Source organism: Entelurus aequoreus, linkage group LG09, assembly GCF_033978785.1.
Source record: "Entelurus aequoreus isolate RoL-2023_Sb linkage group LG09, RoL_Eaeq_v1.1, whole genome shotgun sequence".
Taxonomy (NCBI): domain Eukaryota; kingdom Metazoa; phylum Chordata; class Actinopteri; order Syngnathiformes; family Syngnathidae; genus Entelurus; species Entelurus aequoreus.
Window position 1 is genome coordinate 54,901,835 of NC_084739.1, and position 26,217 is coordinate 54,928,051.

The following is a 26,217-nucleotide window of genomic DNA, read 5'->3' on the forward strand; positions in this document are numbered from 1 at the left end:
ACACACCCTGACATGAACAAACAAAGACAAGTGGAAAAGATCAAAGGAATGTGCCGCCATTGTTTGTAAAGATGAACAGTTATCAGCTGAGACTATGAATGCTGCATTTCTACCATTAAGAAGCTTTACTCTACTTAAAATGAAACAATTATTCAAACTTTTACTGTTACACTTGTCTGCTTTCACTAAGCTAAAAAAAAAAAAAAAGTTTGTAAACAACAAGGGTATAAAAATGTGAACTTTTTTCTTCCAAGATATATTATATCATATGTTCATTGTTCATATAGAATTGTATACATCTAAGTTTTTATCTTCTCTTGGAAGAAAAAAGTTAAAATTGCTTGCAGGCAGTATGAACTTTATGTGGCGTGCTGCTGTGATTGTGACGCTAATGAATATGTTTGTTTGCAGTTAGCTTATTATTTATTAATTTATCTTTTAATGTCCCTGTTGTTCAGCAATGTTTGCTAGCGATATCAAGATCCAGTATATGCTGTTGAGCCTATGAGAGATTTATTCAGCTAGTTTATTATTACTATCAAGGATATTTTCTTGATGCTAACGAATATCACCAAAGACGCTATAATGTGGTCATCCATGTCGAATAAAGCACTCGGCTTTCCTGCACAACAACAACTATGCTTTCAGTTTCTGTTATGAAAATGGACAATGAAAATATGGTGGATTGGACCAACAATTAAACATTTTACAAAGTGGTCGCTGAAGACACAAGCATGTTCGATTGTATCCCACAAGATGATGAAAGTGATATTTTTAAGAGCCATTTCCTTCGATGCACTTTCGTTTTCACCCTGAGTTTATTACCTTTATGAATCACTTCTTTCGGTACTCTGTGAAAGCTCTTTCCCAGCTCTCTATTTGAATGACTGGAACACCCAAGAACAACACAGCAATACGGCATTTTCTGATCAAACTCACTCTCAATTGTTTTAATGCTATGCTCAAGCTGCTTGACCATCTTGTGAATTAAGTCGCGAAGAAGAAAAACGAATATGACGTCATATGCAACCCAGCTATTGTACACAATATAAACCCAACAGTGGTCTTAAAACCGAGGTACGTACCGAACCTTGACAATGGCAAGAGGTGTCCCATACAACTTTTTCACTTTTAATATTATACTGATATTGGAGCCTTCAGTGTTGGCCAATTTGTTGATCCAATACAAATCAGCATTGTTTTATTATTTGGTGGTGTGGAATGCTAGAAAAGGTTTGATCAAGTGAAATTAGTCAAACAGAAAACAATGGTCGGAATGAAAAACACTAACACTAACCTGGAATGGACTTATGCTGTCTTTAAGTCAATGTGGAGGGGTAATTGTTTTTTGACAACACCTTATAGTCACAATAATTCTTGAAGTTAAGCTCATGACACGTTTATTACTGGATACTTTCTAATAATCTTCTGCTTTCAAGACTTTTTATATTTATGTAATGTGCAACTGTAATTATTTGAGACTTGTTTAGATTGGCAAATGTGCTGTTTTAGAAAGCAATATTCTCTAATTAAGGTCACTTGTTCCGTACGTTTTACTTGTGTGTTATTGTGTGCTTAGCTGTTTTGTAGCTGCTAGTTCCTATTAGCCTACAGCCTAGCATGTTTACATTTTGTAAATGAGCACTCACTGAGTGTTGATATGAATCATTTGAATACTGTTGACACCAGCCAAATATTAAGCAGGAACCTTCAACATCTGCGTAAGACTTACCGGCTGATAGAAGATGGAAAGCCCTTTGGTGGTGTCATTGTGGTAATCATCACTTCTTTGCCACAAAGGTTTATGTGTTAAACTGCTCATGTCTGCAACACAAAGAGCATTCCATTGGTGTTTCATCATTCTTGACGTGTCCTTAAACATCCCATCGATGTCTTTTAACCATACTAACCCAAACAGTCATGTATCCATATCAACTGCAGAAGCTTGAATGCAAATGACAACAATATGGAGCAATTTTTGGAGCATTTTAACAAACCTTTCAAAGTGATCGCTATCTCAAAAACATGGATCGATGCTAAAAAAGGAATAGATTTTAAACATTAACAGAACCAACAAGAATGGAGACAAAGTGCCAGTTTATGTGTTGAAGGACTTGCAATATAAAGTGGTAAAACATGTATGTTGCAATTGATAACATTTTAGAATGTATAACCATTGAAATTCCATTAAAAAAAAAAAAAAATATTTTAATCAAACCTTTCAACACCTAAGTATTGATAGGTTTGAGGACCGGATAAAAGCAACATTTACTGAAATCAGTCAAAAAAAAATGTTCTTATGTGGTGACTTCAACATAAACCTTTTTAAACCAGAATAAGCTAAATATTATAGCAGGAGTTTGTATCCTAAAATCACAAGGCAAACACAGGACACTGTGTTACGCTTATTGATAATAGTTTTACTCATGATTTGATGATTTTTTTTTTGTTTGTTTTTTTGCTGCAGCTGTTACATAAACTGTAATATTGTACATGGTAATTGGGATTTGTTATATATTGTATATATTATATAAACATATAATATAATATAGTGATATAATATATCAGTATATATTATATACTGTATATATATTATGTAAATTTATGTTATATTTTATATTGCTACTATGGTACATTTTTAGTCTGCTTAAAACCTGCATTATCCTTTCTATCTTTACCTTTTCCATCATTTGAAACTGAGCTACTGTGTGGAACCTATTTCCCTTGTGGATCAATAAAGTTTGTCTAAGTCTAAGGTAATACTACAAATAATCTGCTAATAATTGCGACCATTTACCAGTTTTCACAATCTATGATGAAAACTACAGGAAGAGGCATGAGGATGACAAAAAGTTATTTCAAAGACTATGCACAGAAGAAAGTATGATGCTTTCAAGAATGATATTAGAGAACAACATTGGGACAATGCATACAGTGAAAATGATTTAGATGACACATACTAATAATTAAATACTTTACTGATGCTTTATGATAAACATTGTCCATAGAAAAAAGCAAAAAAGAACAATCACCCATAAATGACAAAGGGACTGAAACATGCTTTTAACAAGAAAAATACATTATTTAGAACATTTATAATGCAAAGATCTGTAGAGGCATAAAATAAGTACAAAATGTTAAAGAACAAGCTAACCAGCATACTACAAACATGTAGAAAATAATATTACCGTCAATTATTAGACAGGAACAAAAACAAGAGAGCAACATGGAGCCCCCTAAATAGCATCATTAAAAATTATGCTTAGAGGGATTATTTGAAATACTTTTTAGACGGAAATAAATATATTTAGGGGGGGGGGAACAATATGAACAAAGTAGTTAAACGATTCAATGACTAACTAGTAAATATTGGAATCAATCTGAAGGAAACGATTCCAGATCCCATTTCAGTAGAGGACTTCAATTCAGTAGAGGACTTTAATTACACCATAGACAGAAATCCCAACTCGGTCATCCTCATAAACGTGACAAAAGAGGAAATAATCAAAATTGTGAATGAATCCAAGACCTCATCTGACTGTCACAGAATAGTTATGAAAACGATAAAAAAAAGTTATTGAATAAATTTCAGAGCCTTTTTAAGTATATCAGGAACCTATCATTTCAAACAGACAAATTCACAAACAAAATTAAAATAGCAAAGTTGTAACAATTTAAGACTGGAGACCGTTACGTTCAACGTAGTGGTGGTTTGTTTGTTATGTGTTTCTTCTTCTATTGTTTCTACAGGTCACACTTAATTACTGCCTCTGCTGCCAATCAACCGGTTCCTGTTCCCAGCTGCTCCTCATTTCACCTGCTAATCAGCCAGCCAATCCCAGTCCACCATTCATCCTCCCATCTTGCTTAAAACCACCTGCTCAACACTGGATCAGGTTGATTATTTTTCTGCCATGCTGTGTGTAGCCATGTTAGACGCTGCTTTGTTTTGTACTCATTTTTGTTAAGCTCTTTGCTTAACTTGTGCCACCTGTTTTTTGTCTTCATTTTTTTTTACCTTTCAACTTTTGTAAGTATCTGTATAGTAGTGATGGGTTGATGAGGCGTCATGAAGCGTTTTGACACATTGCAAAACTGTATTGATACTGTGTCGAAACTGTGTCACTAAATACTGACATCTGCTGGACATTAAAAATCCCTACAGGCAACTTATGGACCGACTCAACTGACACTGATTTTATGACCTAGTATATACAATAATATAAACCATGTCATTGTATTTCATCTAGGATTATTTCATATCTTCATTTAAATAAAAATATATTTTTATCTTTTTTAGATACAGTCAATAAATAATGTGAACATGTATCATAACATGGGAGTAGAGGGCCCAGACATCCCCCCAGTCCATGCGGCTGACAACCAGGAACTATGGCCAGGAAGCCCCCCCCCCACGGCCCGTGACCCACACCAGACCACTTTAGCGTGATGCCACGCGAGCCCACCCCCCGCCAAACAAAGCCAGCCCCCGCCAAACAAAGCCATCCCCCGCCCGCCCCAACCCAACCCCGCAGAGCCCATACCAGCAACCAAACGCAGAAAAACTGCACAGCGCCATGCCCAATGCAAACACCGCATCCCGGCCATCCACACAGCAACGTACTCATACAAGTTCCGGCCAGGGGATGGCGCCCCCCAACTGGGGAAGAAGTCAATGCACCCCGTCCGCACGCCAGCCCCCAAACCAGCCGGCAAGTCAACGCCAGCCAGCCCCCACAACCCCACAAGCGCACAGATACTTTCCAAGATGGCGGCGCTTCAGGGCTGCGGCTTCTTGCGAGCGCTCCTGGAAGTGTAGACCGATTTGGCAAAAATACCCCTCAATTCAGTCAATTTCATGGCTGGCTCACAGCGTGTTCACTCCGTGATCACTTATGACCGACTTACGATTCTGGATGTGGAGAGATAGGGCCATTTTGGGCTGAAAGATGCGTGTACGGTGGACCTACTCGCTAGCTTGGGAATTCTTCGCGAGCTACATCCAGCAGTGGCCTTTGAAGCAGCGGCGTCGACTACCAGCGGAGACCGTCAGCGAAAGAGACGTAAGCGATGCGCTCGGAAGCAGAAGCGGGGGTGTCGGGCGGGGCTAACAACAAAGCTAAATGCGTTGTTGTTAGCGGGGCTACCGAAAAATCTAAATGCTAATCCACAAAGAAGCGCTAATAAGGAGTCTGTTAAGCTAGAACTAGCCAGCGCCAGGCTGGATAATCCCTGCACACATAGCAATTCTCTTAGAATAATATACAACTCACATAATGTTTTTTCTGCGTCAGAGGTGGACATGCATTTTACTGAGGTGGCAAACAATCTAAAAATTCCTGTCATATCAATTCCTAGATATGGTCGAAATTATTTAAAGTGCACTACGCATAATAAACGTAACATTATTAATATTGCTACTACGGATACTTTCAACAAAAACTCCTCAAAACAGCCCACTACCTATAATATGGGCTTTTTAAACATAAGGTCATTGTCTTCCAAAACGTTATTAGTTAATGAAGTCATCAGAGACAACAATCTTGATGTCGTTGGTCTAGCCGAGACCTGGCTCAAACCAGACTAATTTTTTGCGCTGGGTGAGGCGTCTCCTCCTGGCTATACGGGAACGCATATTGCCCGCCCCATTAAAAGGGGTGGGGATGTTGCACTAATATACAACTAAAACTTTAGCCTTACCTCGGACCTAAATAATAAATATAACTCGTTTGAGGTGCTTACTGTGAGGTTTGTCACACCGCTGCCTCTGCACCTGGCTGTCATCTACCGCCCCCCAGGGCCCTATTCGGACTTTATCAATGAATTTTCAGAGTTCGTTGCTGATCTAGTGACGCACGCCGACAATATAATCATAATGGGAGACTTTAACATCCATATGAATACCCCTTATGACCGACTTACGATTCTGGATGTGGAGAGATAGGGCCATTTTGGGCTGAAAGATGCGTGTACGGTGGACCTACTCGCTAGCTTGGGAATTCTTCGCGAGCTACATCCAGCAGTGGCCTTTGAAGCAGCGGCGTCGACTACCAGCGGAGACCGTCAGCGAAAGAGACGCCATGCGTGGCGCTCCAGACTATAATTGATAGCTGTGGTCTTACACAAATAATAAATGAACCCACGCATCGCAACGGTAATACGATAGATCTAGTGCTTGTCAGGGGTGTCACCACCTCTAAAGTTACGATACTCCCGTACACTAAAGTAATGTCCGATCATTACCTTATAAAATTCGAAGTTCTGACTCATTGTCAACAAACTAATAATAATAATAATAACTACTATAGCAGCCGCAACATTAATACTGCCACAACGACGACTCTTACTGACCTACTGCCTTCGGTAATGGCACCATTCCCAAATTATGTGGGTTCTATTGATAACCTCACTAACAGCTTTAACGACGCCCTGCGCGACACCATTGATAGTGTAGCACCGCTAAAGCTAAAAAAAGGACCCCTAAAAGGCGTACCCCATGGTTTACAGAAGAAACTAAAGCCCAGAAATTATCATGTAGAAAGCTGGAACGCAAATGGCGTGCGACTAAACTTGAGGTTTTCCATCAAGCATGGAGTGATAGTTTAATAACTTATAAACGCATGCTTACCTCAGCTAAAGCTAAATATTACTCAAATCTCATCCACCTCAACAAAAATGATCCTAAATTTTTGTTTAGTACAGTAGCATCGCTAACCCAACAAGGGACTCCTCCCAGTAGCTCCGCCCACTCAGCAGATGACTTTATGAATTTCTTTAATAAGAAAATTGAAGTCATTAGAAAAGAGATTAAAGACAATGCATCTCAGCTACAACTGGGTTCTATTAACACAAATACGACGGTATATACGACGGACATTGCCCTCCAAAATAGTTTCTCTCTCTTTGATGAAATAACACTGGAGGAATTGTTAAAATGTGTAAATGGGACAAAACAAACAACATGTTTACTTGACCCAATTCCTGGGAAAGTTATCAAGGAGCTTTTTGTTTTATTAGGTCCATCAGTGTTAAATATTATAAACTTATCACTTTCCTCTGGTACTGTTCCTCTAGCATTCAAAAAAGCGGTTATTCATCCTCTACTCAAAAGACCTAACCTCGATCCTGACCTCATGGTGAACTACCGGCCGGTGTCCCACCTTCCGTTTATCTCGAAAATTCTCGAAAAAATTGTCGCACAGCAGCTAAATGAACACTTAGCGTCTAACAATCTCTGTGAACCTTTTCAATCCGGTTTCAGGGCAAATCACTCTACGGAGACAGCCCTCGCAAAAATGACTAATGATCTATTGCTAACGATGGATTCTGATGTGTCATCTATGTTGCTGCTTCTTGATCTTAGCGCCGCTTTCGATACTGTTGATCATAATATTTTATTAGAGCGTATCAAAACGCGTATTGGGATGTCAGACTTAGCCTTGTCTTGGTTTAACTCTTATCTTACTGACAGGATGCAGTGTGTCTCCCATAACAATGTGACCTCTGACTATGTTAAGGTAACGTGCGGAGTTCCCCAGGGTTCGGTTCTTGGCCCTGCACTCTTTAGTATTTACATGCTGCCGCTAGGTGACATCATACGCAAATACGGTGTTAGCTTTCACTGTTATGCTGATGACACCCAACTCTACATGCCCCTAAAGCTGACCAACACGCCGGATTGTAGTCAGCTGGAGGCGTGTCTTAATGAAATTAAACAATGGATGTCCGCTAACTTTTTGCAACTCAACGCTAAGAAAACGGAAATGCTGATTATCGGTCCTGCTCAACACCGACATCTATTTAATAATACCACCTTAACATTTGACAACCAAACAATTAAACAAGGTGACGCAGTAAAGAATCTGGGTATTATTTTCGACCCAACTCTCTCGTTTGAGTCACACATTAAGAGTGTTACTAAAACGGCCTTCTTTCATCTCCGTAATATCGCTAAAATTCGTTCCATTTTGTCCACAAGCGATGCTGAGATCATTATTCATGCGTTCGTTACATCTCGTCTCGATTACTGTAACGTTTTATTTTCGGGCCTCCCTTTGTCTAGCATTAAAAGATTACAGATGGTACAAAATGCGGCTGCTAGACTTTTGACAAAAACAAGAAAGTTTGATCATATTACGCCTATACTGGCTCACTTGCACTGGCTTCCTGTGCACCTAAGATGCGACTTTAAGGTTTTACGTATAAAATACTACACGGTCAAGCTCCTGCCTATCTTGCCGATTGTATTGTACCATATGTCCCGGCAAGAAATCTGCGTTCAAAGAACTCCGGCTTATTAGTGATTCCCAGAGCCCAAAAAAAGTCTGCGGGCTATAGAGCGTTTTCTATTCGGGCTCCAATATTATGGAATGCCCTCCCGGTAAAAGTTAGAGATACTACCTCAGTAGAAGCATTTAAATCTCATCTTAAAACTCATTTGTATACTCTAGCCTTTAAATAGACTCCCTTTTTAGACCAGTTGATCTGCCGTTTCTTTTCTTTTCTTTTATACTCTGCTCCGGGGTGGACCGCTAGCCTGTTCATCGGATGGGGACATCTCTACGCTGCTGACCCGTCTCCGCTCGGGATGGTTCCTGCTGGCCCCACCATGGACTGGACTTTCGCTGATGTGTTGGACTTTCACAATATTATGTCAGACCCACTCGACATCCATTGCTTTCGGTCTCCCCTAGAGGGGGGGGTTACCCACATATGCGGTCCTCTCCAAGGTTTCTCATAGTCATTCACATTGACGTCCCACTGGGGTGAGTTTTCCTTGCCCGTATGTGGGCTCTGTACCGAGGATGTCGTTGTGGCTTGTACAGCCCTTTGAGACACTTGTGATTTAGGGCTATATAAATAAACATTGATTGATTGATTGATTGATTGATTGATTGATTGATACCAGCCACAGTCCCCCAACCACTCCAACCCAACACAGCGACGCCAACCGCCGGCAGTAACACAGCAACCATCACCACCACCGCCCGTCCGCAGTACAAACACGTGACTTTCTAAAAGCGGTACACGCACCGACACAGGGTTTTGCTCTATGAGCTCAACGCATTCGCCGATGCATCGGTGTTGCCGGACCCATCACTACTGTATAGTCTGCAGCCTAGTCTTGGGAAATGTTAGACAGAGGCCTCTATACCTACACACGTAGGACTTGTTTGTGTATAGAGACAACAGGCTTAGTGGTGGCTGTCACCCTTGTAGGTTTTGGACCCCCTCTTTCGCTAGAGTAGGTAGGTAGGCTTTTGGTTTATGCTAATTAAATAGCTTTAGTTAGTAAGCTTTCCTTTCTTTTTCAGAGGTGTCTTTTGGTATGTTTTGTTCATTTCTTTGACAACACCTGTATTCCCAAGCTAGGCTAGTGTTGTGTCCTGTTGTAACCCCCCTGTCTGCAACTAATTAATCAGGCTCCAGCCCCTGCGATAAGCGGTAGAAAATGGATGGATGAATGGATGGATATTTTTTCCAATGCGAAATATATACTGTATATATTTTTTTTTTTGCTATTTGGTTTTAATCTGACCTTTTGGGCTGATTACAAAGACTTGGGGGGTTACCCACATATGCGGTCCTCTCCAAGGTTTCTCATAGTCATTCACATTGACGTCCCACTGGGGTGAGTTTTCCTTGCCCGTATGTGGGCTCTGTACCGAGGATGTCATTGTGGCTTGTACAGCCCTTTGAGACACTTGTGATTTAGGGCTATATAAATAAACATTGATTGATTGATTGATTGATTGACTTATGTACTACTGTAAAAGCATGGCAGTATTCTAGTTAATACAACTATTTTCTTTATTTAAACTTAGCAACTGTAAATTTCCAAGCTATGGTTAGTTTTGGTTATGTCGACAGTCAACAAAAGTCAGCCAAACGGGTGATACAACAAAATATTAAATGTCAATTACTTTTGAGACCATGAAAATGAATGTATTCTACATAAATGGCTGTACAGTAAACTCTGATATTAGTGTGAAAATGAGATATTGATATTTGGATTGTATCATATCAATAAAAGTGGTACTGGGAAGTATCGGCATATGAAATATTGGTAAGAAAGCCAATATTGAGCATGTCTGATAAAACTATGTACGAAAGGGGCAAGCGGTAGAAAATGGATGGATGGATGTTAGTGAAACAGTGTCAAAGTAAAGCTGTAAGTCAACAACTCACTCACATTTTGATGATTATGTCAGACTTATGTGCATTGTACAAAAGTAGAATCATAAAAACTACTTCTAGAAAATACAAGTTAAAGACTCCTTACAGAGACCCCAGTTTCTTCTAACTGATCAAACTCTGAGCTGCAAGTCAAATTTCCTGCCTTTCGGAAGCAAAACAGACATTCCAGAGACTGTGAAGCAGTAGGATCGCAGGAATTCTGCCCCAGATCTTATTTTCCTGCAGGACCACTACAGTATCAGCCTCAGGGTTGAGGAGAATTTCTACATGATTCCTACAACCTCCCACTACTAGCATATCTTGTGGTTAACTCATTTGACTTTGAGTTCCCACTCAGAATCAGTGGACTGTAAGTCTGCCTAAGTGACTTCTTTTTCACATTCTATTCTGTGTATATGATACACATAATAGAGACATTATTGATGGGGTTACAATCCATATCAAGCCATGGTGACATGCGTGTAAATGTCCTAACAATGGCGCTATACAGCTTTGTTAGCGAGGAAGGTAGGAAAATTGCTATCCAAAAAATGGCAATACATCAGGTACACAGCTCATTTCCATAAGCTTATTTTTTCCCATTAGTTTATTTTAAATCAATGTAACAATTGTACTGCTTTAACAGGGTGTCAGGTATTGCAATTAAACTGTTCTTATTATATCTATTATATGAATTCATAGAAAACATGCAAGGAAAGTATCGCTATCAGCAAAATACCAGTATGTCAGGTAAGCTGGCTCATGTCCAAAAGCTTATATTTTTTCCATTGAAGCACATTTTGAATCCATTTAACAATTATAGTGCTTTATTTGGGTGTCAAATATTACAATTTAGTTGTTCTAATTTTTTTATGCCCTGCGAAGAGCTGACGACTTGTCCAGGGTGTACACCGCCTTCTGCCCGAATGCAGCTGAGACAAGCGGTAGAAAATGGAAGGATGGAATTTTATTTATTCAATAAATTCATAGAAAACAAGCTCGGACAATATTGATATCAGCAAAATGGCAGTATGTCAGGTGAACCAGCTAGCACATTTCCAAAAGCTTATTTTTTGCCATTTGAAACTAAAAAGCTTTAAATACATTTATCAATGTGAATGCTTTAATAGGGTTTCAGATCATTCAATTCAATTGTTTTATTTATATTTCTTAAATGAAATCATAGAAGGCAAATATTGCTATGAACATAATGCCAGTGTCTGGAAAGCTTGCTCATTTCCAAAAGCTTATTTTTCGCCATCTTAGCTCATTTTAAATCATTTTAACAATTGTAATGCTTCAATCGTGTCTGGTCTGGATACTGTGTCTCGGTTGTTTGGGCGGTGGTGTGTTTGTGCGGGTTTGGGTTGGGGTGGTGGGGTCTTTTGGTGGGGGGGGGGGTGTTGGTGTCTCTTGTTTGCGTGTTGGCGTTTGGGCTTGCTGGCGGGCTGGCGCTGGCTGGTATCTGTGATCCTGTTGGCGTGTGGTTGCCGGTCGCGGTTTTTTTTTTGATCGCTTTGATTTGATTGGGTGGTGCTGGCTGTCTGGGGGTGTTGTGGCTGCTGTTTCTGCTGCCGTTTGTTTGTGGTGTGGGCGCCCGTGGCTGCTGGGTCTGGTGCAGGGGGGTGGCTGATGTTGTGACTGGTGGCAGCGCGCGCGCGTGGTGGTTGTCGGGGCTGACAAACTGTGTATATGTATGTGTATGTGTGTGTGTGTATGTATGTATGTATGTATGTATGTATGTATATGTGCATGTGTATGTGTGTGTATGTGTACATGTGTATGTTTATGTGTATGTATATATATATGTATGTATATTTCTGGGGGTACGTTCTGGGCCTGCCTGTCGGGTGGGGGTCGGCGCCTCAGGCTACTGCATCCGGACTGCGTATCTGGAGCTCCTGGGTCCCGCCGTCCATCCCTTCCGGGTGCCCGTCTTGGTTGGGGCCTGCTGGGTCTGGTCCCTGCGTCTACTGTGGTGGCTTGGTGCTGCAGGGTATTCCGAGGTGCTGCGAGTCGGCCAGTTGTTGGGGTAGCGACCTTGTGTGTCAGCATGTCTGTGATCTTCTTTTAATTCTTTTTTTATTTATTTATTTATTTATTTATTTATTTATTTATTTATTTTTTATAAATAGATTTCATTATTTATTTATTTATTTTTTTTTTATTTTTTTTTAATTTTTTTAATATATTTTATTAATATTATTATTATTATTATTATGTATTTATTTATTTTATTTATTTATTCCCCTACCTCAGGGGGGGGGCTCGGCGGGGCGGTTGCTGGTTGTTCCATCTCCTTCGTTGGGGTCCCTGCGGGTGGGGTGGGTGGTTCCTGTGGCCCCGTGCTGGGTGGTCCTGTGGCGGCCGGCTTGGGTGGGGTGGCCGTGGGCTGGCCTCGCCGCGCTCTCCGGGGGTGGGGGGGGGGGCTCGTGGGGGCCCTGTTGCCGGTGGGGCGGGGGCGGTCTTCCCGTCCGGTTGCGGGGGGTCTCCGGGCCCCTCGGGCGGGGCGTCCCGCCTTTCTGTCCGTGTGGGGTGTGGTCTCTCGCTGGCTTGGGGTCTGGCTGCCCCCTGTTTTTCTCGTGCCTTGTCCTCTGCCGGGTGCGTCTGTCTGCGGCCTGCTGCTGGCCCTTGTGGGCGGCACGGTGGGCCAGGCTCTGGGGTTCCTGTCGCTGTCCGGCTTGGCTGCGTGGGGGCGGTGGCCCCTGGTTCCCTGGGCACCACACCTACTGTTTGTGGGATGGGTTCTCGGGGAGGCTGGGGCCGTACTCTGGCTCCCGCACACACTGGGAGTCAAATGTATTGTACATGCAAATTCACATATACTCACACACATACATACAGACATACATAGGTACCTACGCTCCCACATACATATACAAATAAATACAGTACATATTTACACACTCAAAGTTCGTACATCCACACGCACATTCATTATACAAACATACTGTATACACATACTGTACATATACATTCACTGTAAAAACATACATATACACATACTGTACATATACACTCACTGTACAAACACACACATACACATACTACACATACATTCACTGTACAAACACACACATACATATACTGTACATATACATTCACTGTACAAACACACATTTACACATACTGTACATATACATTCACTGTTCAAACACACATACTGTATACACATACTGTACATATACATTCGCTGTACACACATATACACATACTGTACATATACATTCGCTGTACACACATATACACATACTGTACATATACATTCGCTGTACACACATATACACATACTGTACATATACATTCACTGTACAAGCACACATACACATACTGTACATATTCAAGTACATATGCACACATACACTCATGCACATAATCACGTTTCATCAAACATACATTAACGTTGTTGCCCTAGGGTAAACTGGGTATAACACATGGCACACTGACAAAGCTTAACCTATTGTTGCTATAACAATCTACAAGGTTAAGGTTGCTTCTCTTTCTTCCCCTCCATTTTTCTGCATTCTTTCGTATCTCAAGTTATCATTACGTATATGTATTGTTGCATTTGAACAATTGTATTGTTGATAATAAAGGTAAAGTACTGGTATTGTTTATTATCAATAGCACTATTTCTATTGGTATTCATATTGCTCCATTTTTAGTGTAATAATGCTCAGTTCTGTATTTTTTTTTAAATTTTCGCTAACTGCTTATTTGCTATTACTTTTACCATCACATTTGTACACGTCGTATTTGCTGATGTTGCTCTGTTGTTGTTGTTGTTGTTGTTGTGTTTGCTGTTGTTGTTTTTGTCTCTCTGTCTAATCCCCCTTTTGTCCCCACAATTCCCCCCTCTGTCTTCCTTTTTCTCTCTTTCTATCCCCTCCTGCTCCGGCCCGGCTGCACCAAATGATAATATAAATACATTTAATAAAGTCAAAATACAAGTAAGGCAACAAGAGAAGTATCCTACACTTCTCTTTTGTAAAGTAAATCTGAACAGCCGATATGGGCATCTACATCTGCTATATGATTTGCCCGAGAAGCTGGGCAGGACATTAAAAAAATAAAATAAATAAAGAAAAAAGAAAAAAAAAAAAGTAATGCTTCAATATGGTGTCACATATTACAATTCAACTGTTTTTACTCTATTTCTTAAATACATTGATAGAAACCAAGCTACAAAATATTGCTGTCAGCAAAATGGCAGTGTGTCAGGTCATTTCCAAAAGCTTATTTTTTGCCATTAAAGCCAATTTCAAATTAATTTAATAGTAATGCTTTCATAAGGTATCAAATATCAAAATAGATCTGTTCTTCAGTATTTATTAAATGGATTAATAGAAAACAAGCTTGGACAGAGCTGCCAAGCACTTTGAGCGTGACAGTCACCCAATTTAACCCTTTCTCAGGCCACACTTGACATTTCTCACTTATATTCCCCATTCCCTACTTTGTATTTTTTTGGTCATTATGATAAACTTTGGTCTTCACGGCTTGTAGTAGTTTGAGTAAGTCTGATTGATTGACCGAGATAACCAATCCTAGACCAAGCCATCAATCCTCGGTGCCTTACTCTAACCAATCACGAAAGGCACCACGCTCTTTACCACACTCCTTGCCAACTTGCCGACTTTCTCGCTAAATCTAGTGACTTTCCAACTCCTCTTAGTGAGTTTCTTTCTCCCAAGCGACAAGCGACAAATTTAGTGACTTTTTGGGATGTTTTGGAGATGTAAAAGCCTGATTCACTCTGGAGTTCACGTCCTCAACAAACAGCCGCTGCTGCCCCTCATCACAGGTGGTCCCCTAGATGTAGTGTATGTCTATGTTAACAATGTAAAACAAAGAAAAATACAACTAAACTAAGAATCCAAAGAGGTTCATTAGGCTTCTTATGGCCAGACCTGTGTGTTCACTTCTGTACTTGTTTCGGCTACAATTGTTACCTTCCTCAGAGGTTGTCACGTGATGTTGCTGTGACGTGTCTGGTCAGCTGATTTAAACAGTTTTTGGCGCTGTATTCCTGCTTCTAGTAGCAGGCTGACAGCGCCATCTGCAGTTTGACCTCTTCAGAACGTTGTCCCAGGTGTGGAAAAGTTGGTACGCCCCCTTGTCCCAGACTGCAGATGGCACTGGTAAGAAGACACCGCCAAAAACTGTTTAAATCAGCTGACCAGACACGTCACAGCAACATCACTTGACAACCTCTGCGGAAGGCGACAGTTGTAGCCAAAATCGTCAGGTACGGAAGTGAACACACAGGTCTAGCTAGAAGAAGAACAAATTGTATTGTGTAGTGTCTCTATGGGGCCAGGCTGACCGCCGTCCTATCAAAGGTAGGAGGTGTGCCCAGGTTCAGCCCAGCAGACATGTGGCCCTAGGCAGAGTAGTTGAGGGGCGGTGCTGACCTGCATTCCTCCTCAATCAGCTCGAAATGATGACTGCTGTGTCTAATCACCAATGGAGGACACCTGGGTTCTGATCAGCCTGGGCCATAAATGCAGCAGCTTGAACCTGAGCTCACTCTACCTCTGCATGGGATGCTGTCGGGGGGTAAGACGCACACTCCACTCTCTTTCAAACAGAATGCTTGATGAATATACATTACAGACTAATTGATGCTTTGTCTGTTGGACAAAACTAATGTGATGAAATGCATGATGAAAAGTGCCCCGACAGGAGTACATTCATTCCCCCTCCCCTGCCTTTGTTAAATAAACTCATTTTCTTGAGAACTGAAGCCTTCTCAGTGCCTTGGTGTTGGGCAGTGTGCACAGCATAAATTAAGAATCAACAAAATACCCACTATGTTTTTCCTCTCTCCTACAGCGACCATCTTGACGGGGTTGCTGGAACCCATCCCAGCTGCACTCGGGCGGAAGACGGGGTCCACCCTGGACAAGTCGCCACCTCATCCAACACAGACAACATTCACACTCGCGTTCACACACTAAGGACAATTTAGTGTTGCCAATCAACCTAGCCACAGGTGCATGTCTTTTGAAGGTGGGAGGAAGCCAGAGTACCCGGAGGGAACACATGCAGTCACAGGGAAAACATGCAAACTCCACACAGAAAGAACCCGAGTCTGGGGATTGAACCCAGGACCTTTGTATTCTGAGGCACTTGTACTAACCCCTGCTCCACCGTGCAGCGTCCATTGTAATTCATTATGCAAATGAGCCAATCATGTCATCTAGCAACTTTTACGACAGTCAATAGCTATTTTCCCTACTGAGGAGTTGGCAACACTGGAAGATGAAGAGATGTCAGAAGAGATTGAAGACAGTGAGGATGGAGATGTAAAAGAGATACAAATTCAGAACACACATGCACAGCAGGAGACAGAAGAACTCGCAGAGAAAACAGTGGAAATGATATTCATTTCTAGTTTCTGCTTAAATAAGACGAGCATTAGGAGGCCACAGTGCAGAGAGCTGCTGGAGGTGAGAACATCAGTCTTAAGGCATAAATCGACCTTAAAACAGGCCAAATCGGTGTTAAGGACACTTCACCTTTAACCCAGTGCCTCTCACACCGGTGAATGAATGATGAATGAATGAGTTTTAAAAATGAATGATGGGTTATCACTTCTCTGTGAAGCGCTTTGAGTGTCTAGAAAAGCGCTATATAAATCTAATCCATTATTATTATTATTATTATTATTATTAAAAAAAAAAAAAAAAATTTAAACGTATCATGCCATTCCAGTCCCACTGTCATTTACTGAAACTTGGCAGCCCTGAGCTAGGAAAATATTGCTATTTGTCTAGTTCCAATGGATTGAATACCCTGAGATGGCAATGACCTGGATGAATGACAACATTCATAGACATCGCTATCAGTCTTTTCAGCTTTAAAATTGCTCTGGAAAGTCTGTCACATTTGCAAAAATACTAATAAGATACAACATTGCTGTCACTGTTTCAATCAATTTCAAAAACAATAAAAAAGACAAGAGTTATCACATATATTCAGAGCATCATTGAGCAAGGACTGAACCATGCACCAAAATATTTGGGTAAGTCAACCACTGACAAGTCACTACACCATTAGTGACAAGAGAACATTGTGTTATCATTGAATAAAAACAATGTAAATGTCAAAATTACCTCTCGTGGTTGAAAGAAGTTGATGCCGTGTGGCCTCGGGAATGGTTGAGAGATCAGAGATTGTTCCGCCAGGTGACAAAACCTCATTCATGTTCGGAAAAACGAGACCTGCTGCACCACAGCTGCAGTGATGTTGGAAAAAGTCCTGTTGCCAAATCCACAAACAGCACATTATATATATGTAACATCAGAGTTTTCTATAACAGTTTCTTAACTTTTTATTGATCTTAAATTGTGGTTGGTTGATCGCTTCATTCTTTTCATAAAACAAAAAGTTATGGGCCAAAATAGAATTAAAAAAAACACTCTGTACCACTCTTCCATGCACAGCTACAGACACCTCTGCGTAGCTGACTGGATGAGCCTAGAAAAAGATACACTGCCCCACCATGACTATCTGTTGGTTTCTCAATCAACAGGACTCCAACTTTATCTATTAATTTAACAATTAATTAATGTAACAATTCAATAAATGTACCCACTTTACATCCATTGCAGATGGTCACCGTAGAAGGTTCTTAAGTTTTTCCTTGTCCAGAAGTGGGTTTAGATCAGTGGATGTCGTTGTGAGTTTGTGAAGCCATTTGACGCCCTTGTGATTAAAGGCCATATCAATAAAATTTGATTTATTAGATTTTGGGGCTGAACCGGAATATTTCTACTACATTACCTTACGTTTACGATATGAGTGGAGGGATACAAGAGGGGTCACCATGTTTCTTTCATTCCGCTATAGATGACTCAAAACGTTATGGCAGAGTTTCATGAAATTTTCAGGAAAATATCAAAAATAGTATAAGAAACGAGTGATTATATTTTGGGGATAAACCAGATCATTTATAGTACGTTACCTAATGTTTACGTTACAAACTTCAGCCTCTGCGTGTGTATGCTACAGGCCCCGACACCACCCGCAGAGACAAAGACAGCTGATGTTTGACAAGGGGTCCAATCAATTATTTAATTCCGCTATCGATAACTAAAAAGTTATGAGTACAGTCTGATTTAACTTTCAGAAAATGTCAGAAGTTTGATAAGGAACCAGCGATTGCATTTTGGAGCTGATCTGGATCACCGTCTAAATTCATGTAATTTTAACTATTGGGGGATAGGGCCTGGCAGAGGTTTGTTTCTCCGACATCTTCCCATATTACCTTGTTGCTCCGTATCTAGTAAGTGTTGTTTCTCATGACTTAAGCATAGTATCTGCTTATTTTGGACATTAGGAGTAATTTAGTTTCAACATTTTCTCTTCAACTTTAATTTCAATAGTTCTTACATTTATGGAGACTTGAGTAGTTGTGTATATCTTGCAAATAAACAGTTGTACTGTACAACATGTTCATGATTAAAAAAAAAAAAAAGTGATCACTTTGACGTCAACATTAAGGATTTGTACTTACAGCACCTTACGATTCAATTTGATTCCGATTCTTCCAATTCTTGACAACACAATATATTCAAACTTATTCTCACCATATATTATTATGTAATAAAATCATATTTAAACCTTTTCAAAACAGGTTGCAAATCTCCTGTAGTTGCTGAAGTATGATGTATACTTACATATGATGCAGCGTGCACATCTTGTTGAAAATATTCTCTTGAAAATGTTAAATCAGTTCAGAATCATAATTCATGCAAATCACGATTTGGATTTTACCGTTTTTTTCCCAGCATCTCTATTATATAACATGTGATAACCGATTTCTATAAATTGAATGTGTCAGTTTATGTCGACATGTGTTGTAGTGTCATCATTATCACCAAGCAGCGTGAAATCACAACATCAACATAACTACTGCCTAATTATTACACAACATTAAAACATGCACACCGTCACTTCCTATGCAGTGCAAAGTAAGCTTAAAAATAAAAGCATGGTAGTATTAACCAAGATTCTATCACATCTAGGGTTGTTCCGATGCCAAAATGTTGGTACTTGTACCAAATTGTATTTCGATACTTTGATACTTTTTCAAATAAAGGGGACCACATAAAAAATTTATTATTGGAGGAACAAGAGGTAGGAAATGGATGGATGGAGGGCTTTATTTCAACAGAAAATCGTATGATACATTACAATAAGATAGTGAACATTCTAGACAACTACTCTTTTAATAGTAAGAAAGCAAAAAGGCCCCTAATTTGGCTGCTGACGTATACAGTAACATATTGTATAATTTCCTTCTATTGTTTTGCCAAAATTATGAGGGACAAACGGAAGAAAATGCATTATTAATCCACTTGTTCATTTACTGTTAATATCTGCATGTATTCTGTTTTAACATGCTCTATCTACACTTCTGTTAAAATGTAATAAGCACTCATTCCTTTTGTTGCGGATGGATGTTAGCCGCTAGCTTGCTATGTTTTAAAGCACCTGTTGTAGGGCGGCGCTTCAGTGTTTATAGCTTCACATTTATCGTTTGTTTTTAAGCAAAAATCCTATTATATCTACCTCTTATGTCTCCCCACCGTGTCTGCTTGTAAGTACTGTGTATGTGTGTGTTGCCGAACATGCGCCTCTGCTCCAGCAATGTTAAAAAATATATATGTATAGTACTGGTATTTTTCAGAGGCAGTATAGTACTGTTTTAATTCATTAGTACGGGGATACTTTATTAGTACCGGTATACCGTACAAGCATAATCACAGCAAAAACATTTTTTCTGGACAATGTCACAAGTACATGTGCAAGCTAGTTTTGATCTTGTCGGCAACAGCTTATGTTGACGTGATGGCCTAGTGGTTAGAGTGTCCGCCCTGAGATCGGCAGGTTGTGAGTTCAAACCCCGGCCGAATCATACCAAGGACTATAAAAATGGGACCCATTACCTCCCTGCTTGGCACTCAGCATCAAGGGTTGGAATTGGGGGTTAAATCACCAAAAATGATTCCCGGGTGCGTCCACCGCTGCTGCTCACTGCTCCCCTCACCTCCCAGGGGGTGATCAAGGGCGATGGGTCAAATGCAGAGAATAATTTCGCCACACCTCGTGTGTGTGTGACAATCATTGGAACTTTAACTTTTAATTTAGCTGGTCCGAGGGGTGTCGACATAAAGGAGATATGGTGTAATATTGCTGTAATAACAGCAAGGAATGGATTTTCTTAAATCACTTTGTCTTTCCAAAATCACTTATGTATACATTATTAGGTATACAGTTTGTCTATTGACTAATTGTCCATAATTAAACTGGGAAAATGTGTTCTGATGGTCTTATTTTTGCCAAATGATGCCTGCTTGCTCTGGAGATACCTTTCATCTGACGTGGAGACATGCGGGCTGCGGAGAACACGTCTTCATCACCATTGCATAATCAGCAGATGTTTGTGTTCTCCATTAGATAGAGGGTGGGAGTGTTATTCAGAGGGGGAGTGGCAGATGACGACATGCTTCTGGTATTTCCCGTGTTGTATTTGTTATTGTTAAACCTCTCGCCATTCAGGGTCCGAGTGAACACGCTTCACTGTCAACACCATTTTTTGACGTGCTCATACATACAGTAGGTTCTACATACACACCAAACCATTTTGATGAAATAACCTCCTTCACTTGCAGAATTCAGCGGAATGTGAAAGTAAAAGCAAACACATTTTTGTGTGCACAAGCCAACACTTTCTTTACATTCCATTTAATTTAGAATTTGAAAGTACACTATAAGGAGTGGAGACGCTCCTATTCTGTGGGAAAATAATTTATTAGCTGGGTCATTCAGAACAGATGAAACGCTGCTACTTTACGTGTGTTTTACAGGGGAACTGCTCTTTTTTGGGGTGTTTTTCCTATCGTTCACAATCATTATGAAAGACATAAGGACGAATGGATTTTTTTATGCATTCTAAATATTAAATAAATTTGATCAAAAGTCCACTTACAATGGAGCCTATTGAAGCCATTTAATTCTGCCTATAGAGCCCCTAAAAAACATCCAAACACCTCCATTAGGGTTTTATATACATGATGTAAGTATATACAGTATGTAATGTAGTAACGGGCACATTTATAATAACATTTACTATTTACGTATTTTGATCATGTTAAGCATACGCTGTGCATTCATTTTTGCTCACTGCAGACTTTATATGAGCCAACAAACATAATAAAATATCACTTACTGTGCAATGTCTGCAGTCATTAGGATGACGAACATATGAACATTTAGATTTAGATGAAAAATCTCTCACAATCTTGGGGGAACAAACGCTTTTTGTGTCATTCTCGCCAGTTCTCGCCAGTTCCAAAGTGTCCCAACTTGCCGGATTATATTCTCAGCCATCTACTTTCCAGGGGAGAGGCATGACTTACAACAAACTTACAGGGAGCAAGAAAACGAGGAAGCAGCAGACCACTCGATGATGTAAACATGGACAAACGGAAGTGATCACATCGCCTCTATAAATAGTTTGTCTGCATTAGTGCTTAAAATAACGATATCCCTAATACTTGGTTTATATTCAAGACACAAAATGTAAATTGGATATTTTTTGCGCTTTTTAAATGGTTATTTATCAGATTTTTTGGGCAGTATAGTGGAGCTCCCATTTGCTCCTCTGTAAGTTGACTTTTATTTATGTTTGTTTATATTTATATTTATTTATATTTAAATTGCATTAAAAAAAATCCTTCCAGCATCATGTCTTTCATAATGATTGTGATTGATGGGCAAAACTCCAAAGTTCCCCTTTAACTACGAATGTAACAATTATTGGTACCCATGATAATGTGTGTTAAAATTCCTGACAGTTTGTATTACTGTTTAAAATTTTCATTATCTTAAAACCGTGATTCACTACTGCGCTTTAATGAACTAACAGTGATGCTGCTGATTTCCTGGAGAAGCAGTTGGCGTGCTAATCGCTAATTAGCTTAAAAGCTAACGTGAATACTAGACACATTAACATACAGTATTTCCCCGTTACAAACAACATATCCCAATCTAAACTATAAAAGCTTCCAGCTTCCTCCCACCTCCAAAGACATGCACCTGGGGATAGGTTGATTGGCAACTAGTGTGTGAATAGGAGTGTGATTGTTGTCTGTCTATTTGTGTTGGCCCTGCGATGAGGTGGTGACTTGTCCAGGATGTACCCCTCCTTCTGCCCGAATGAAGCTGGGATAGGCTCCAGCAGATAGTAGCTAAAAAATCTACAAACCCTGTTTTCATATAAGTTGGGAAATTGTGCTAGATGTAAATATAAACGGAATACAATGATTTGCAAATCCTTTTCAACCCATATTCAATTGAATGCACTACAAAGACAAGATATATAAAGTTCAAACTCATAAACTTTTTTTTTTTTTGCAAATAATAATTAACTTACAATGCAACACGTGCCAAAGTAGTTGGGAAAGGGCATGTTCACCACTGTGTTACACGGCCTTTCCTTTTAACAACACTCAGTAAACGTTTGGGAACTGAGGAGACACATTTTTTAAGCTTCTCAGGTGGAATTTTTTCCCATTCTTGCTTGATGTACAGCTTAAGTTGTTCAACAGTCCGGGGGTCTCCGTTGTGGTATTTTAGGCTTCATAATGCGCCACACATTTTCAATGGGAGACAGGTCTGGACTACAGGCAGGCCAGTCTAGTACCTGTACTCTTTTACTATGAAGCCATGTTGATGTAACACGTGGCTTGGCATTGTCTTGCTGAAATAAGCAGGGGCGTCCATGGTAACGTTGCTTGGATGGCAACATATGTTGCTCCAAAACCTGTATGTACCTTTCACCATTAACGGCGCCTTCACAGATGTGTAAGTTACCCATGTCTTGGGCACTAATACACCCCCATACCATCACAGATGCTGGCTTTTCTACTTTGCGCCTATAACAATGCGGATGGTTATTTTCCTCTTTGGTCCGGAGGACATGTCGTCCACAGTTTCCAAAAACAATTTGAAATGTGGACTCGTCAGACCACAGAACACTTTTCCACTTTGTATCAGTCCATCTTAGATGAGCTCAGGCCCAGCGAATCCGACGGCGTTTCTGGGTGTTGTTGATAAACGGTTTTCGCCTTGCATAGGAGAGTTTTAACTTGAACTTACAGATGTAGCGACCAACTGTAGTTAATGACAGTGGGTTTCTGAAGTGTTTCTGAGCCCAAGTGGTGATACCCTTTACACACTGATGTCGCTTGTTGATCCAGTACAGCCTGAGGGATCGAAGGTCACGGGCTTAGCTGCTTACGTGCAGTGATTTCTCCAGATTCTCTGAACCCTTTGATGATATTACGGACCGTAGATGGTGAAATCCCTAAATTCCTTGCAATAGCTGGTTGAGAAAGGTTTTTCTTAAACTGTTCAACAATTTGCTCACGCATTTGTTGACAAAGTGGTGACCCTCGCCCCATCCTTGTTTGTGAATGACTGAGTATTTCATGGAATCTACTTTTATACCCAATCATGGCACCCACCTGTTCCAAATTTGCCTGTACACCTGTGGGATGTTCCAAATAAATGTTTGATGAGCATTCCTCAACTTTATCAGTATTTATTGCCATCTTTCCCAACTTCTTTGTCACGTGTTGCTGGCATCAAATTCTAAAGTTAATGATTATTTGCAAAAAAAAAAAAAGTTTATCAGTTTGAACATCAAATATGTTGTCGTTGTAGCATATTCAACTGAATATGGGTTGAAAATGATTTGCAAATCATTGTATTCCGTTTATATTTACATCTAACACAATTTCCCAACTCATATGGAAACGGGGTTTGTAATTGATATTATCAAATGACATGACTATTGCATTTTATGCTAGTAAAAACATATCTAAACTATGTCCACGGGTTTAAGAAGAAAAAGAACATTAGTTTTGTAGTACCGTATTTTTCGGAGTATAATTCGCTCCGGAGTATAAGTCGCACCGGCCGAAAATGCATAATAAAGAAGGAAAAAAACATATATAAGTCGCACTGGAGTATAAGTCGCATTTTTGGGGGAAATTTATTTGATAAAACCCAACACCAAGAATAGACATTTGAAAGGCAATTTAAAATAAATAAAGAATAGTGAACAACAGGCTGAATAAGTGTACGTTATATGACGCATAAATAACCAACCGAGAACGTGCCTGGTATGTTAACGTAACATATTATGGTAAGAGTCATTCAAATAACTATAACATATAGAGCATGCTATACGTTTACCAAACAATCTGTCACTCCTAATCGCTAAATCCCATGAAATCTTATACGTCTAGTCTCTTACGTGAATGAGCTAAATAATATTATTTGATATTTTACGGTATTGTGTTAATAATTTCACACATAAGTCGCTCCTGAGTATAAGTCGCACCCCCGGCCAAACTATGAAAAAAACTGCGACTTATAGTCCGAAAAATACGGTAGTTTAAAATTTCAAAGTGTAAAAAGGAAGATATCCCTGACCTGTCGGTTATGCTTTTAAAGTAAGTTCTAATTAAGTTTACACAGGAAATGTTAGGACAATGTATAAAAAGTGTTTAAAGGTAGCTAAACACAATCCTAGTTTGAATCAGCTCACTCTTATACATATTGCATATTGATACCAAGTGAGGCTGTGTTAGTTACAATGTAATCATTTTGTAATTGAATGTCAGAATAACATGTAGCCGTTTAAATAATTATAGAATAATGTATTTTTACTGTATAATATCTAAAAACAAATGAAGTCATATCCTAGACATTTTTAAATTTGTGCGTGCAGTACAAGCATTTTTTATGTGTAGTATTTGTAGGATTGCTAAAACCCACTGTTGAATATATATTTTAATGTTGGTAAAAAAATATATATATAATATTTGTAGTGTTTAAGAAGCAGGGCAATGTTTAGAAGCAAAGAAAAACTTTGTTTTCGTTAATTACACTTTTAAAAGGCCATTCTGATGCATACATGTAGGTAGATACTGTACATAGTTTACAGTAGTTAAAAGAGAAACCTTTAAAGTAAGGAATAGTTGTAAAATCGCCTTAAAATTATTCATTATATCAATAAAGAAATGTGGGAGACATTCAGATTTTAGGCAAATGGACACCAAAGAATAATCATTCAATCGTGAAAATTGTATGATTTAAGTTTGAAATAAGAAATGTCTTAAACTATCCAAGTGTATGTGTGCAAATATAGTTTGCAATATTATTAGTGTTATTATTATTGCTTTAGAAAGGGTAAGGGTTAAAAAAAAAGAGGTGTTTTAAAATGCGAACAAACAAGAAACTATTATCAGCTTGTGTAGAACATACAGTACACATAAAAAGAAGGTTAGCTTTAAAAAGAACAACATTTATACCTTGGGAATGCATGATTGTCTATAAGCCCTAATAGTAGATATTTACACGTGTTTAAAAATGCTTTAGCTTTAGCTTTAGCTTCAAGAAGCTAAAGTTAACTTGCAGCTTTTCAATTCAGTTTTGTTGTAAGATCGATGTACAATGGCAATAAAAGCTTCTATTTCTAATTATTTAGTATCAATAGGGGGATAAATCCCTGGAATTTGTCAAAAAATACTCTTGTAAAGCAACTTAAACTCACAATATGTATATTAAACAAGTAAATCATAATTAGAAAATTGAAAAACTATCAATATTCCTACTCTGTAATGGCAGCCAATTAAAAATGAAAAAAAAAAAGTTAATAAAAACTAGGTGGATTACATCTTAATGCTATTTTGATTTAATCAAACATAACATCAAATTAAGCTACCATATATCCAGGGGAATAAAACAAAACAGTTCAAGAGCAAAATACTTTTCTCTAAGCTTACAATATGTACCTAGTAGCAATCAACTTGGTTCCATTAAATGACACAATGGATTTACCTTTTCAATTCAAGATGTTGGGCATTATTTAAAGGTAAGTAAATCCAATACTCGAGGTGGGGGAAATAATCGATTTTTAGATGCATCGCAATTCGGACAAGGACAATTATAAAATCAATT

At 39.3% G+C, this 26,217-nt stretch overlaps 2 protein-coding genes across 3 annotated transcripts in view; one reads left to right on the forward strand and one right to left on the reverse strand.

Annotated features, from left to right (window-relative positions):
• The window catches only part of LOC133657516 (cGMP-dependent protein kinase 2), a 166,862-nt gene extending 149,768 nt beyond the window's left edge, over positions 1-17,094 (forward strand). Inside the window, exons 22-23 of the mRNA XM_062058951.1 lie at positions 3,751-3,896; positions 16,012-17,094. The gene's annotated coding sequence lies outside the window, so the exon portion shown is untranslated. The remainder of the gene's footprint in view (positions 1-3,750; positions 3,897-16,011) is intronic.
• The window catches only part of si:ch211-250c4.3 (uncharacterized protein LOC100535981 homolog), a 92,040-nt gene that overhangs the window by 12,065 nt on the left and 53,758 nt on the right, over positions 1-26,217 (reverse strand). For both annotated transcript variants that reach the window (XM_062058954.1, XM_062058953.1), the window contains exons 4-5: positions 17,295-17,439; positions 1,733-1,824 (exon numbers count right to left, since the gene is read on the reverse strand). In XM_062058954.1, the coding sequence (XP_061914938.1) occupies positions 1,733-1,824; positions 17,295-17,439 (237 nt within the window). The remainder of the gene's footprint in view (positions 1-1,732; positions 1,825-17,294; positions 17,440-26,217) is intronic.